The 15,739-nt window shown below is 45.7% G+C and overlaps 1 protein-coding gene across 1 annotated transcript in view; it reads right to left on the reverse strand.

The window, feature by feature from the left end:
* Positions 1–15,739, reverse strand: part of WNT9A (Wnt family member 9A) — a 57,387-nt gene that overhangs the window by 11,633 nt on the left and 30,015 nt on the right. The window contains exons 2-3 of the mRNA XM_030503710.1: positions 10,615–10,874; positions 6,480–6,742 (exon numbers count right to left, since the gene is read on the reverse strand). Coding sequence (XP_030359570.1) covers positions 6,480–6,742; positions 10,615–10,874 — 523 coding nt within the window. The remainder of the gene's footprint in view (positions 1–6,479; positions 6,743–10,614; positions 10,875–15,739) is intronic.

Below are 15,739 nucleotides of genomic sequence, written 5' to 3' on the forward strand. Positions count from 1 at the left end.
ACAATGGCTTGCTACGAAGCTCAGACTAAGTGCCCCCATAATGATCAGTCTCAGACATGCTGCAACACACAATTTCTCAGTGTTTTAGCTGAAACACTGAGGACAGATTCCCATTCATTCCCAGCTGGGTCATGGGGCTCTGGCAGTGGTTTTCAGACAGCTCTTGTCTGGGCAGCAGCAGTCCAAAGCGGACACAGCCGTGAGAATTCCTCAGTTATAGCCCTGCTGTCGTCATGGCTGGTCTGCAGCTTCAAGGCTTCAAACCATTTGCTATGGTTTGGGGCAGAGGAGGGAGCAAATGAACCTCCTTAGAGTCAGCTCCTCCACGAAAAATCCTGCCCTCATCTTGTCTTACTTCAGAAAGGTCTTTGGGATGCTTCTGTACAAATCAAATCTCTTCCATCCCTTATATACATATCCTCTTTCAATTTAAATAGGCTTAGTTATTCTCTCAGTTCAAGTATTAATGTTTGGACAGCAGCCATGGTCCCCATTTCTTCACAGGGCCCAAAGACCAGACTTGTTCCTTAACACTGGCCATTGACATTGGTTGAATTATAAAAGTTTCACATGTTGTTAGAAGTTTTCTTTTTCCTTTCCTTTTTTGCTTTTATTTTCTTAAAAAAAACCATACAAATGAAAAAACAAAAACAAACAAAAAACAGCCTTTCTGAGCCTGTTCTCAAACTGTTTTTTCAGAAGTTTTCCCTTTCCACTACCATTTAAAAATGTGAACGCTCAGATTTCAGTGAAATATGTATTAAAATAAATTTAAGCATAGAATAACATAACCTTACTTTAAATTGATAACTTTAAAAGTCTTTTTTCCTCCTTCAGTATTCCTAGCGTGCTTCACATACTAAGAAAGCTCCACATAAACAACTGCAATTACTTATGGGACACCGCAAGCAATTTTTTCCATAGTGTTGATTTCCAGACCTTAGAAAGACTTTGGCTGAGCCAATCTCAGCTTAAAAGGAGGGGAAAAATCTAAAGAGCATGCTTATGCATTCCTACCTGTCATAACCTGGTGCAACTAATACTGGTGGTGGCCCTGCAAACTGATCTGTACATACGAAGACAAGACCTAGTCTCAGAGAGGCTGTTATTTTACTGAGGTACAAATAAAACCCAGCAAAGCACGATGCTACATTTCTCACTGCAAACATACCCTTAAAGAAACTGCCTAAAGGATGCATTATATCTTTTTTTCCATGCACCAACTGTATTAGTAAGCTCATATGGATTTATCTCATAAAAGGGTAATTATTACACTTTTTGAGGGTATAGAAAAACAGAGGTATTAGCATTTAAACTTGCCGGTTCAACCACTCTGGAGTTTGACCACAATCATATTTGCTAGTAGGAACCATATGAGACAGGATGTGTAGTGCTTGTAAACACTGTCTCTGCAACAGGAGACCAGAGTGCTAGTCTCTGCTTTGCTATGCTTGTGTGTGACCTTTAGTAAGTCACTTAATCTTTCTGGGTCTCAATTTCCCCTCTGTAAAATGGAGATACAGAAATGAAGAGGGTGGTATGCTCTGATAACATGTTATGTGATAGCTCATGAAGTTCCTCAGACAGATGATAGCTGGGCAAACATCTACCTGATATGGAAAGTCCATCTCCAGTGCAGAAGGCACGTTCAGCCTTTGAGATAGATCCCTGCCAGCACTGCCTAAGGGGAAAAGCCATTCCTTGCATGGACTTCCAAAACAAGTCAACAGCAAAGAAAAGTCCATGCACCTCCCACTATCTTCTCCAGAGCATCCCACATGGTTTCAGAGATGCAGGTATAACCTGTCGTGGGATGGGTCTGGACTTGAACCCTATAGCAAAAAGAGTGACAGATCCTCCAGGAACACACACATTGTCTGTGCAGACCAAACCATATGGGTTGATATTGTGTGAATACAATTAAGGAAGCCTCATGAAGGGAACCAGTTTCAAAGGCAAGACATTGCCTAAAGAGAGACCTTTGAGGAGGGAGGAGTTTTGTGCTCCATTTCTGCCCTCCCATGTTGTGCACTAAACACTCTTGGCTCTGAAGGAGACTGTGGTTATACCCCTGATTTCAGGGTCCTGAAGGCAAAGGCTCATTTGTGTCCCTCCTTCTGGAAGGATAAAGGGAAAAGGGAATGGGAACATGACAATTTCTGTTTCCTTGGGTAACAGCAGCCCCCTTTAATAGTGCCCCTTGGATCTGTAAGACATGCTTGACCAGACATACCTCTGGAAGAGGTCAGCACTCCTGGGATTAAGAAACTTAGCAACGCTCCAGAGAGGGAGTTGGAAAGTCATGTTTAATGATACTTTGCTGAGAAACTGGGCAAATTTAATTAAAACATCACTTACTCAAGCCCAGTGGAACTAATTGAGTGCTCTAATATTCTGACTTTTCATTAATGGGTTACAAAAGAGGGCTGCACTTGTGTGTACAAGGGCGAAAAAAGGGGGGGGGGGAAGGATATAGAGAAGAGTTTTAGCAAGGCTGCCTGTGCTTCATTTAATATAACCAAGAAACTTCATTGCTGATAACAGAGCTTTAATACAGTTGACTTCTCATCACCACTGCCACCCCCCATCCCCTTGACACACACCCTCGCCACCCAAGACCCCTCTGAAAGAATAGCTGAGTGAACTAGAGTAGGTTTGGCAAAGGAAGGGAAATTGCTTTTTTAATAAGTGGCCTATTCAGAGCTCCTACTTTTCAATAAAGAGGAGGCTGGAGAAGTCCTGGTCTAATTACCTCATCCTCACACTAGACAAGCTTGCCCTTTCATTAGCAATTGAGGTCATATCATATAACTTTGTGAGCCATCGTGGGCACAACATGCTCAGTGATTATTTCATTGGAGGCAGAAAAATTGGAGTTGGCCCATCAAGGTTATAAAAAACAGAAGTAAAATAATAATTGAGAATGTCTACCAAGCGACATTAAAACTAGGCGGGATAGGATAATGTCACCCTCACAGAAATACACAGATTGTTTGCCAGTGTGACACCATGGAGAAAATGCTGTGTTGACCAGAAGGGTGTAGGGTTGGTTGCCAAATCACCCAATTAAGCACAGGTCTTTTCTGGGTCTCATGGGAATATTTATATGTTTTGCCATGGTTGGGAGTAATTAGATGGGAAGGATTATATGTTGTTAAGAATCAGTGAGAGACCACCAAGCTTGGGCTATATCTTTAATAGTTATTTCTCCACTCCCCTAGCAAACGCACACATGCACATCTGTATGTACACTGTAAGTACACCAACATAGGCTAGCACTGGAGCAAGCTACCATAGCAAAACCAAGCACTGGGAAAAAAAGTCTTTGTCCATTCTCAGCTCAGTCCAAAGCTGCCTGTAGTGTGGTAAGGGGTTTGGTTCATGCATGTGTGGCTTCACTAAGACGTAAAATCTGTGGTTTAGTTAAAGAAAAAACACAGCAGGTGCTGAGTAGGAATTCAGGAGAGCTGGCTTCAGTCTCCTGCTCCATCATCAGTTTGCTGCATGACTTTGGGAAAGGCATTCAGTTTGTATCTCAGATCGCGCTTGAAATGGCCATAATCATCTTTTTGGAACTCACAAGGACATTTAACACATTAGAGGCCATAAGAGCAACTTAGTTATATAATGGTCAAAATTGTTCAGTTCCAAATTGGCACAAATAAAGGCTAGCTGCGTTCCTCCTACATTGCCTTTGATTCGCATTGAATCAAATACACATGACTTATTCATTAACCAAACTAGTGGGTTTAGACTGTCATAGCCACTAGGTTAGCAGCTCCTGCTACTCAGTGTTTGGAAAGTCTACACAGCAGCAGTTAGTTGATGAGTAGCTTATTGAAGACAGACAAGTAGAGGAAACATGATGAGCATCACATTTAACCCACTACCTTCATCAAGGAAAACATAATAAATTCAGCGAGAAAACCTAGTACTGCCTAGTGAACAACCCTTATCTTCCACCAGTGCTGCACTTGCAGTGGGACCAGGAGGAAGAAAGCAGATTGAACCTCATAGTAATCTACACCCAAGTGTAAGCAATGTCAGAGACAATCCATCAACCATACTAAGGTCAATGCACAGGCTTCAAATCAGATTCAATGTTTTGAAGTCTGAAGCAAGTATTTCAGTTTTGACCTTGCAATTACAAAGCCAGCCTCATCTGACTCTATCATCTGATTATCACCCTAAGGACACTATATTGTGCCATTGGATTAGGTCCACATATCCTGACTGTTCAGACATATGTTCTCCTAATCTTGGACCACTCTCCTCCAGAAACCTTCCTTTTCAACATGCAGTTTACCTGGCTTCGATGATGGTATTGTGAATCTGGTGGGCTGCTTGGCTTGCCTTTCAGCCAGACTATGGTACAACTATTTTTAAGAGCATAAACAGATAAATCCTTTTAACTGCTGCTGCAAATAGGCAAAGAAAGCTGTCAGACAGTAATACCAACTCAACAGACACACCATGGGTGAACAAAAATAAGAACGCTGGATTACTGACCTGCAGCAAAGGTCTTTGACTTGGATTGCCATGAGGGCGCTCAGTTTCTGGACAACCATCACAATTTACGCATCTGTTTAGTGCTTAGAAACCACTGCAAATGACCAGAGCCTGACTATGCCAAGTAAAGGGGAGGCAGAAGATGCAAGAGAGTCCCACTGACTCACGGTGGGATGAGGACAAAGGAGGGGAGAAAGAAAGAGGATATTCGCTCCCTCCAGCTCACTCTTGGAGTTTTAACTCAAAGTCATACAGGCAATGCAGAGCAGCGATGACAAATAAGGGCATCTATCCTAAATCCAAGACTGGGTCTCAGCCATACATGCATCATGACTGCAGCTACTGGGGTGGAGAGCATCGGGAGTTAAGTCAAATCCGTTAGGCAAGTTATTTAGCCCCACCGCTGTGGAAGGGAGACAACTCCAGGGAGTTACAAGAACATGTCAATGGCCCCTCAAACCACAGCCTTGTACGTGTTGGTAAAACTATATTATGACGACTCCGGAGAGGGAGGAAAAAGCTGGGACATCTCACAGCTCTATCCTGCATGAAATCACAGCCTCTATGGACCACCTTCTCCATTTTCAGTCCCATTTGCTCCACAGCCAGCTCCAAAGAGTTGGGACAGGCCCTAGGGAACAACCAACTACAAGGATTGAAACAAATTTCCTCACCCTGCAAAGCCTGTTTCACATGTCAAAGAGCTGCAACAGGAGTTCAGAGGTGCTCAGCCTTTTAATTCAGAGGCAGAAAAACTGTCAGCCAAAGCCAGACACCAGCTAAATCCAGGACATGTCTAATCCTGATCTCAGCGCTGTCTAGGAGTATCTGGTGGTGGGGAGGGAGGGAGACATTTTGCTGGCCAGCACTCACTGGTGGCATTCTCCAATGCCTCAACTCCACCGTGAGGAATGGCATTTTATGCATACGCACAGGAACAACTGAGCTGGAGTGGTGATTCCTAGAATGCACAACTGGCTGGGCTGCATTTGCCTGGGAAACTAGAGACCCAGGTCCCCCCCCATCCCAGTCCCAACCCTCCATCCAATCACACAGACAATAACAAGCCTGGGAAGTTATTTATAGCCTTACAGTATGTCCCCCTTCGAATTTGGTGCAATGAAACACTGATCCTAAGCACCTGTGCTGGCCAATCTGCAGGATTTTAGTGTTCAAGCAACTCTAGGCTAGGTACAGCCAAGCAGATTACAGGAGAAGGTGGAAAGCCCCTTCCTTTCCCCTCTCTTGCTGGGATGACCCAGCAATTGCAGTCACTTTGTCCTTTACATCAGTCCTGCAGGAAGGCCCTCAGGCAGGAGGGTAAAGCCTTGTAGGAAGAACATGATGTAAAGAGCAGAAAGTCCTCCAGCAGAGAGGATAAGGACAGGAAAAGAAAAAAGGAAAAAAGGGACTATACACCCAAACACTATCAGCTGCAAGTCCAGCAGCTCTAGGCAACACGGAAGGCTCTGCCAGAAAAGAAGGCAGAAGGGACTCTTAGGACTGAGGTCAGAGAGTAATCTCCAGCCTCATTTTCTGTCAGCTGTTTGTCCAGACAGTTTAAGCCTTTATGCTATGGACATGATAGCTTTTCCATGTTCTACTGAACTGCTGCAAGAAAAGCATCCCTCAACCTGTGTGTGGCAGCATAACTCCCTTCCTCATGTAAGCCTGAAGAACCTGTCCTTCCATCCCTTTGTAGCATTAAGACCCTCTCCTCCCTGTGGACAGCCAGCAATCTTTGTCCCCACCTCATGTTTTCTAGACCTGGACAGTCCTGTTTCTTTCCCTCTGGTCTCACTCCAATGGTTTTCCACAACTCTTGAAGCACAGTAACAAAACTAGGGCATAGTTCAATAACTAAGACTTCACCTGTCCAGCAGAAGGACCACTCCATACATTTTCCATCCAACACTCCTATTTCCACACACCTTGCTGCTCCCACAAACCCCAAGCAGTCTGCAACGCACCTTCATGCCCACAAGGTTATTGTGGAAGTCCACCCTGGCTCGCAGGTCCTTGTTGGGTTTCCTCCCCAGGAACTCCTTGACAAACTTATTGCTGTATTTCAGGTTGTCACCGCAGCCACCCCACTGCCAAGCCTCGCGGTTCTCCAGATCAGGGGCCTCATCGCAGGTGCAACGCTCCATCCGCCCTGCGCTGCATGCCTTGGCCATGGCATGTGTCAGCCCTGCGGAGGAGATGGCGTACAAGAAGGCTGTCTCCTTAAAACCTGCAGGAGAGAGGAGGCGGCAGCTTTAGTTACAGCTGAAGCAATAGCTAAAGAAAGAAAAACTGAGGAAATCAAGGCAAAATCCGTTGTGAGAAGAATTTGAGACACAAAGCATCACTGATGGTGGAGGCCAAGGAATGATAGATAGAGGTGGCATGAGTCAGGATTCAAGAATACAAATTAAATCTGGCCATCACCGTAACTGTCACTCTACAGACAGTCTTTGCCCGAAAACAAAAAGAGGCAAGCAAGAGCTGGACAGGCCATGGAGGTACCATCACCATCGTACTGCAATACTGCAATCAAAGTGACACCAAATAGCAGGAATCCAGCATAGATTTCCAGTCTGATGGCTGGGAAAGAAGCCATGAGCACTTCTTCTTGTTCCCACACCCACTGAAGAAAAAATAATCACTAGGTCCTACTGCAGTTCAACACAGTTTTTAACAAGATACCTGAGGGCTTGGAAGCACACAGTAGGCAACCTGTCACAGCACCTCAAATGCCTCAAAAAGCAGTTTACCCCTCAAGCTTTTAATGTACAACCCTTTTCTACATGTCCATGCTTACCTGCAGGAATGCAACAGCATCTGATGCCCTCAGAAACTGAGGTCCAGAGAGACCCATGATTTCAATCCAAAATGTAAAAGACAAATAAAAAGCAAACATGCCAGTATTTATATCTCTGTATTCTCCAGCTATGGAAGCCATAAACGACTGCATATTTGAGATGCAATTCCAGAACAGCTTTGGATCCGACTCAAGAAATCCCCCATTCAAAAATAACACAAGTGGATGGTGACAGTAGTGGATATATCTGTAAGCTGGTGTGTCAACCAAGGACATGCAGAGACACTGCCAGGTCATTTTTGGAACTGTTCCTTGGGAGGTGCATGGTCATCCAAGCAAGCTCACAGGGCACTGCCCTGGCCCATCCCCAGAGCCTGCCTTCCCAAAGCACTCCCAGGTGCGTGATGCTGAACTTCAGCAACAGACTGACAAAAATCCAGCCCAGGAGACTGAGATCCAGTCCTCCCAATGGGGCTAACTCAAACCAGATTGTGGTAGGAATTGTCCAACCATTCCTATTGCTTACCTGGAAAAAGAGCAGCAGGAACCTTTCTCTCTCGGGAAGGAACATACTTACCAGGACACTGTAAAGAGTGGTCAAGGTTGAGAAAGCAAAATTTGGGGGGTTTCCCCTCGTTTTCTCCCCGAAGTTAGACCATGCCCTCTGGCACCCCAGAAAAGCCTTCAGCATTGCAAATCTCATTGGGAGTGGTGGGAGAAGTCCTCACTTAAATCACCCAATAAAAACTCATGGGTATGCAGACCACCAGACTCCTCCGGATAGAAAATGCCTTCTAAGCAGTTTTCATCTTTTGAAGGCTAGTTCAGCATTTTCTAGGTTGCACCCTAGGTCAGACTGCCCACATGTCTATCAAGCGATGCTGATACTAGAGACAGATGCTCCCAACCCTCCATTCTCCAGAGAGTGGTGGCAAGAGGCCAGTTCTACAATTTGTGCTATGAAATGGAGGGGTACCAGTTTGCTAACAGAAAGTCCTTGATAGAATAGGGTGTGTAAACCCTCCTCTGAGACGCTGCAATCAGCAGCAAACAGCCTGGCTGTGATCCAGTTTAGCAGACAGCCAAGATCAAACCAGGAGGCCTTAAAGTAGGTTGTAGAAGGACTGGATTCAGAGTGGTTGTGAAATCTCAGCAGAAAGTCAGTGCCAAACAACCACAGCACATACCATGTTTGATGGAAAGACAGAAGGAATGGTTCAGTTGGCAGATTTTCCCACTCTATGAATCTCCCCATCAGCTTCAGCTCTGCTCCTCCCATTCTCCATCACTGAAAGCTTCGCAGATTCCCAGCGCCCACGGGCATCATCTCACCCACAGCCAGCTTCCAAGCAAGTCCATGTGACATTTGGCTCTGGCCAGATTTAAAGCCATCTCTGCCATGCACTATTTGATTGCACCAAGATATTTTGTAACAAGATAATGAGCTTTAAATCAATGCAGGCATTCTAACCCCCGGTGCATTGACAGCCTGCCATCCGCAGCTATCCCGTTTCAGACATTTCCAAAATTGTTTGTGAGTATCCAAAGAGGATAACGACCCTTAAAAAATCCCCTGTTATTTTAAGAAACAGGCTGCATCAGCCTAAGTTGCAAACCAGCAGCCAGGCTATTCTGGTGACCAAGTGTAAAAATGGAGGGAGAAACTTAAGCGAAATGGGGGGGGGGGGACAGGGTGTGCCTTCCCTTCTCCCCACCCCCCTTCTCTCCTTTAAAAGCTGCAATGGTCCTCCTGAAGGAGAGGAAGAAAGCCTACACCAGCATATTTGGATAACTGTGTCTTAGTGGGTGATACATGTGCGCCTTTGCCCTGGGGTATCACTTGCTGCAATGCTGAACCAGGAACCAGCAGCTCCCCGAGAGGAGGAGAAAGATTTACAAGGTAGTGTGTTATGCTGCACAACCAACATCTGAAGGATTTACAACATCAGTGGAGGGTAGAGATGTTGTAGGGGCATAAAACATGGAAGAATGAGACAGGAGGCAGAACCTTGCAACCCTCAGAGCTGTATTTATTACACGGGGTTCTGACAAGGGAGGGGGGTTCTCAATGATGTTTTAAGGCAGCTCACATTCAGGCTGCTTTGAAATATTCCTTGCCAAGGGCTGCCCACAGGGGCAGGCACGTCTGAAGGAACAAGCTGTGGCCTCCAGGTGTCAGCATGAGAAAGTGCTTGGCTTTCCTAAGGCGACACTAATCCAGGGACTCCTCTGGCATGCAGGGTTATTTTTAAATGTCTTGCAGCTCCGGCTGGACCTCTTGGGTTTCATAAGGACTTTCCTTGTTTCCACTGCAATCAGTGACAGTGCATTAGTTAAGCCCTAGCACTTCTGAATTACTCCTCCTCACTAATTAATGAGGGAGGGAAGGCACCTTGCAAACACCTGCGCTTATCTTTGAGCACATCAGACCCTGGATTTCCAGGTCCAGGTCCATTGTTGAGCATGGGCCTTTCTGGAAGTCACTAAAGCCCTCAAGACTCATGTAAACTATCTGTAAAATGGTCCTGCTGCACCATTACCTGGAGTCCAGAAACAAGAACTGGATTTTACTGGAGTGGTGCAGGAAACTGGACTATGAGGTAGCACAAAGGAAGGAGATAAAAATAAAACCTAGTCCTCCAATACTCTCTCAGCTTCTGGTCATCTCCACCTGAGCTGCTGGGAACAGTTGTGGGAATTACCTACCACTCACATCCAGGGAGTTTTTCCCTGGGTAGAGCAGTAACAGGACTCAAACATTTGCACATTTTGCCCTGCACTATGAGAGGGGTCCCCTTGCCCCCCCTAACAGGGCAGCAGAGAACAGTCCATTTTACTTTATTCCCCTTAAGGCATTTTCTCAACTTCTTTCCTGAAAGGTTGACATAATAAATAGTGGGGGAGGGAGGCGAAAGACGGGACAGCTTTGGGAACTTCAACACCTTCCCTGCAGCAACGGTCCAACTTCCATCAGAAGTGAGAAGCCACTGTAGTTATTGGCAATGGACACATGTATGAACATTTCCAGCCTCTAAGCAAAGGAGCCATGGGAAGTAGACAGGGGCTGCTTAAGTAATGCAAGCATATACAATACTACAATACAGCACATCCTTTGCTTGCTGTGAATTCTCATGGATGAGCTGAGCTTGGCTTAGTGGTTACCTTCTACAAACTCTAGAGGAGGTGGTGACCCACCACTGGCAAAGAACACACCAGGATGACCACCCTGCAAAAGGCCAGGAAAGTCAATGTGTGCAGAGGGTTCCAACGCCCTCATCCAAGACCCCCTCCACCCTACTCACCTCTTTTTAGCAAGCTGGCCCGGTAGCGACCCTCAAGGGTGCAGTTCCAGCGCTCAAAGCGAAACTGGTACTGGCACTCCAGTGCACTCATGCTGATCGCCTCCATCAGGGTCTCAGCCACACCGGGGTCCCGCCGGCACATCCTGCGCTGCTTCTTCTCCAGCTTCAGGCGGTCACAGACTTTGTAGTGGGCTTTGACTGCAGCTTCCTCCATTTCTGAGGTCAGAGGGAGGATGGTCAGGGGTTCGTTCCCTGTCAGCCTGCAGACGAACAGAGGGGCACAGCAGTGAGGATAGAGAAAATACAGCCTGTGGCAGAAGTTGGAGCCATGGTGGTCTCTCTCTGGCTGAGAAACCATGTGGGCTTGCTGATGTCTAGTCAAGGCTCTCTGCAGTGCATGTGCAAGGTGGGAGCAAGAGAAGGGTAAGAAGCAATATTTGGATTTATGTTCTCTACCAGCTCTCGCAGCTTGTTTGGACACAAGTCCTTTGCAATCTCCACTCCAGGACTATGCTGAAAACTGAAATGGTAAAGAAATAATTGAAGGGACCTAATTGCATGAACTTTGAAAACTAGCAAAAAACCCCACAAAACACAAGAGCGCTACAGTCACTCTCCTGTGCATAAACAAAAAAAAAAATAAAAAGTTTAGCACATCAAGTAGAGCTAGAACTGGCTTGTAAAGGTATAGAGGATGATTTGTCCCACCAGACCAAGAGACGCACCAAGAAAGCATGCACAGCCACCTTGCCTTCAGCAAGAGAGATCCTGACATAAAACTTAGTGAGCCACAGCCCAAGGCTTGAGAGCAGAATACACTTTCCAGGAGAATCTGCCAAAAGCTTCTACAAAACCCTAAAATATGACCTGAAGAAATTCATGTCCATTGCCTTCTCTCCTCCTTTGCCTTCTCCAAACACAAGGTCCTTGACTCATACAATGGGCAACAAAAGAAGCCAGCATACTGTTCCCAGTATCAAGTGACGAGCTGCTGGAAGAGGACCAGGCTGGCATCAGCCCCAGGGAGCAGAGAGGCTTCAAGAACATCTGCTGGGCTCATGAGTTGTTTGTTGGCCAGGCTGCCCGCACCCCACTCTCCTGGCTCTGCCCTTTTCCGGCCAGGTGCCAGTCCACACAGTCAATGGGAATCACTATGCAGGGTTTCGAAGGACCTGAAAACACATTTGCCCCAGCCAAAAAGGAAGAATTGCTTAAAGCCCAAAATGAAAACATGCTGGAATGCTGCAATCCTGCACAGGCGAGCATGGGGATGGGTCACAGGCTCAGACATCTCCATTGCTGCAGGACCATTGAGGAAAATGGGGTGATGGGCACAGGAGAGGAGCACTCACCCCCTTCACTGAACGCAGAGGAATCCTGGAAAGCCTTTAAAACACCCCCAGCAGCAGTCTGTGCTTTCCTTTTTTAATGGTGATTTCTCTCTCTTCTCCTTTCCCTATCTGCCCTTATCAAAAGCCCTGCTCCAGCTTTCTTGTCAGCCCCTTTAGGCACTGGAAGCTGTCTCCCCAGAGTCTTCTCTTCTCCAGGCTGAAGCAGCCCAGCTCTTTCCGTGAGTCTCCACAGGAGAGACCAAAGAGACAGGCAGGGAAATGTTCTCCTTCAGTAACCTTCAGATAATTTCTGGAAATTAAAATAATTTCCAGAAAAACTGCAATGGTAAAAATGAAGAGTCGGTGATTTGTGGGGAACATGGAAAATTAGTGTAACCCAGTGCAGATTTCCCAAAAAACAGTTTTTCACCAAATTCTGCTCACCAAAACAATTATAAAAATACCCAAAGGGCCAAACAGTAATCTCCATCTGAAGCACTGACAAGTTTTAAGCCTTATATTTTTGCTCTGTTTCAACTGGGACAGAGTGCGGACTTGGTCACAACTGCTTCCCAAAGAGACAGGACATCATCCAGCCCTGGTGCCTTGTTAACCAAAGCTCCAAGCAAGCTTGTTCATGAAAAAGGTGGCTTGGTCTGAGCTTCACAGTAGTAAACACCTGTAACAAAATCTCCGGGACATTCATTCTTGCCCTTCATCCATACTTCTGCTCTGGAGATTCATTTCTGCAAACTTTCACAGTTGGCACAAGAGATATCCTCAGATGGCAAAGAGAGACGGAGGCATAAAAGTACTTTCTACAGCTCCCCCTCCCCAGTTTACCTTTCCAACTAAGCAGGTACTGTTCAGCTAAGTGTTCTGCAAAGCATAAGCTTCAAGTATCATGTAGCAGATGTCTACCACAGTGAGGAGGAATACAGGAATGGATCCTATAGAAAGATCTTCGCAGAGCGATTAGCGATTTTGAACTCTTTCCCCACCTTCCCCTTAGGTGCTTGGCATTGAAATACTTCAAAGTACGGCTTAATCATAGAATAGTTAGGGTTGGAAAGGACCTTAAGATCATCTAGTTCCAAGCCCCCTGCCATGGCGGGGTACAGAACTGTACATAATACTCCAAGTGGGTGCTCATGAGAGCAGAGTAGAGGGTCAGGATCACCTCCTTCAACCTGCTGATCACACTCCTTTTGATGCAGCCCAGGATACAATTGGTTTCTGGGCTGTGAGCGCACACTGCCAGTTCATGTTCAGTTTCTCCTCAACCAACACCCTCAAGTCCTTCTCCACAGGGCTGCTCTGAATCTCTTCTGTACCCAACCTGTAGCTGTGCCTGGGATTGCCCTGACCCAGGTGTAGGACCTTGCTTCCCACAGATCAGCCCTGCAAAACTTGCTGATAGCACAGCCCAATTGCATGTATCTCCAATAAAAGACACCTAAATAAAAACAAAATAAAGAGCAAGGGATAGGGAGAAGAAAATAGAATTTGCAGTGCTGCACAATACCAGAGAACTGGCCTCCAGCAGCCACTTTGAATGGTTGGAAAGCCCTGGGAAACAACAGAAAATTGAAGCATTAAATTGACTAATTGTCAGCAATGTATATTTTCACTGCTTTTTGCAAAAGGCTTTGGTAGGAGCTCACCTAATATCTGGGACACATTGATAACAGCCACAGTGAGCTAGGAAGCTGGGCCAGCATGCAGACACCCCTTTCATCCCTTCCTGAAAAACACACCCAAAGACAAGACACCAAGTTGATGTCCTATAAAGGCACAATACACCTTTTCCCACCTCCTGTTTCCTGACTCAGCTCTTCCCTGTCCTCATCCATCAGAGAAAGGGGACATGAAAGTCCAAATTGGTGAAAAACGATGCATATGCAGTGCACACGCTGAATGGACCCATCATCATTTCCTGGCTTATTGCTCAGGCTAATTTCACTGGCTTTCAAGCTGGTCTGAATTAGAGCAAGGCAAGTCTATTAGGAAGGCACCTCCAGAATGAGATGAGGAGTAAATTTAAAGGAAAGAGGCTTTTACTAGACAGCAAGCAATGAAGCTCTTCCAGGACAAGACCTCCATAAGCAAAAGCGGCACATGTGCATGCACACTTATACATTTCCCTCCACAGCGCTGGATGTATGCCCATTTCAGCAGCAGGAGGAACACCACAGCACCCTCAGCTCTGTAGACATGTTCCAGGGGTCAGGTGGTACTTTTTAGAGCATGGCACCAATAAACAAGTGCAAGCAGAGCCAGGGAGTGCCGGTGCCTCACCTGACACACTGCCTTAGAGCTGCCGCTGCATGGAACCTTTATAATCCTATAAAGCCCTTTTATGCAACCTAGGCTGAGTGAGGTCTTGTAAGGCAATGGTGTCAGTCTGATGCTTTCTCAGCACCTCACAAAGACCAAGCTGTTCTTTCCAAGGAAATTTTTCAGGAAGGGGGGGTGTTTTTTATTTTATACACACGCTATCCACAACTGTTAGGATTAAATTGCCAGCCAGCACTCTGCAATCGTATTATTTTGGAGCCCCTGCCACTGCACAACTCACACCAATAGCTGAATAGACAAGTTTTACCTATAGCACCATGGAAATATTGCTCTTCCAGAAAGGCAATTCAAATTGGATCCTGCTTTCAGCTCATCTCAGAAGTCAAGATATTTTATTGCCTCATCAGCTTACGCTTTCATCAATGTCCCTGTATTTTCCCTTGTTTAACTGGGGATTTTCCCAATGAGAATTTGAGGGGGATGAGACAGAAGTAAGGCGCCTGTATAGACCTGTGAGTACATTCTCGTTTTTGACATGCTCAAGAGTTTCCTTTGCAAATGCCGCCAGAGATGCAAGCCAAGGTGAGCTGCTTTCCTGCAAGGAAATACCTCTGCTGTACCCGCCTGGAATGACAGGCCTGCTGAAATATTGCATTCCTATCCCGGCACTTCCTTCTCTGTTGGGAGATTTATCTTTGCTACATCTGTACAATGACCAAATTGATTTCTATTTTCCCTTCTAACATTAATGTTTTTTTTCTGCAATATTGCTACTCTTCAAACCCTTTTTCTTGTCTTTCCACAACTTCTTCCCTTTCTTTGAATAATTAAAAAGTTACAAAAAGTTTACAACTTGAGCACTAACCTTCATGGCAATATCTAGATTAATGACTCAAGTCAGCAAGTTATGCTGCCTAACAGGCCTACTCTTTTTTTTTTTTTGTATCCAACCACCTTGAGTTGCCGTTTCTCTCACAATCACGCTCCCACACCGTGAAGAAGTTTTTCCCCATCCCACAAACGCTAATTACTATTTGGAGTATAAGAAGCCAAAAGTCCAAGAAAATTCTGAATTCCGTGGTGAGTGATGTAAACTTGATATTTGGAGCAAGAGCTGGCCATTGAAGAATCAACTACCTCATTCTACACTATGTTTGGGTTTTGAAGTGTTCAGAGATACAAGTGCCAGCATTGTGCTCTACATCCTTTGAAGGAAACCATATGAAGAGCGCTCACCAACGTCAGTTCTGCTCCTCCCAGAGTTATCAGGATCATAGAATGGTTAGGGTTGGAAAAGACCTTAAGATCATCTAGTTCCAGCCCCCATGCCATGGGCAGGGACGCCTCACGCTAGACCACATTACCCAAGGATCCCCAACATCATTTGGGATAAGAGGCAGCCTTCTTCTCTTTGCTACTAAATAATTAGTTCTCTATTTTCTTTCTACCCCTTTAAGTCAGATCTAAGTGTAGTTGCTCCAAAATACATTGCTCAC

The sequence above is a fragment of the Strigops habroptila genome, chromosome 1 (genome assembly GCF_004027225.2).
Source record: "Strigops habroptila isolate Jane chromosome 1, bStrHab1.2.pri, whole genome shotgun sequence".
Classification (NCBI taxonomy): domain Eukaryota; kingdom Metazoa; phylum Chordata; class Aves; order Psittaciformes; family Psittacidae; genus Strigops; species Strigops habroptila.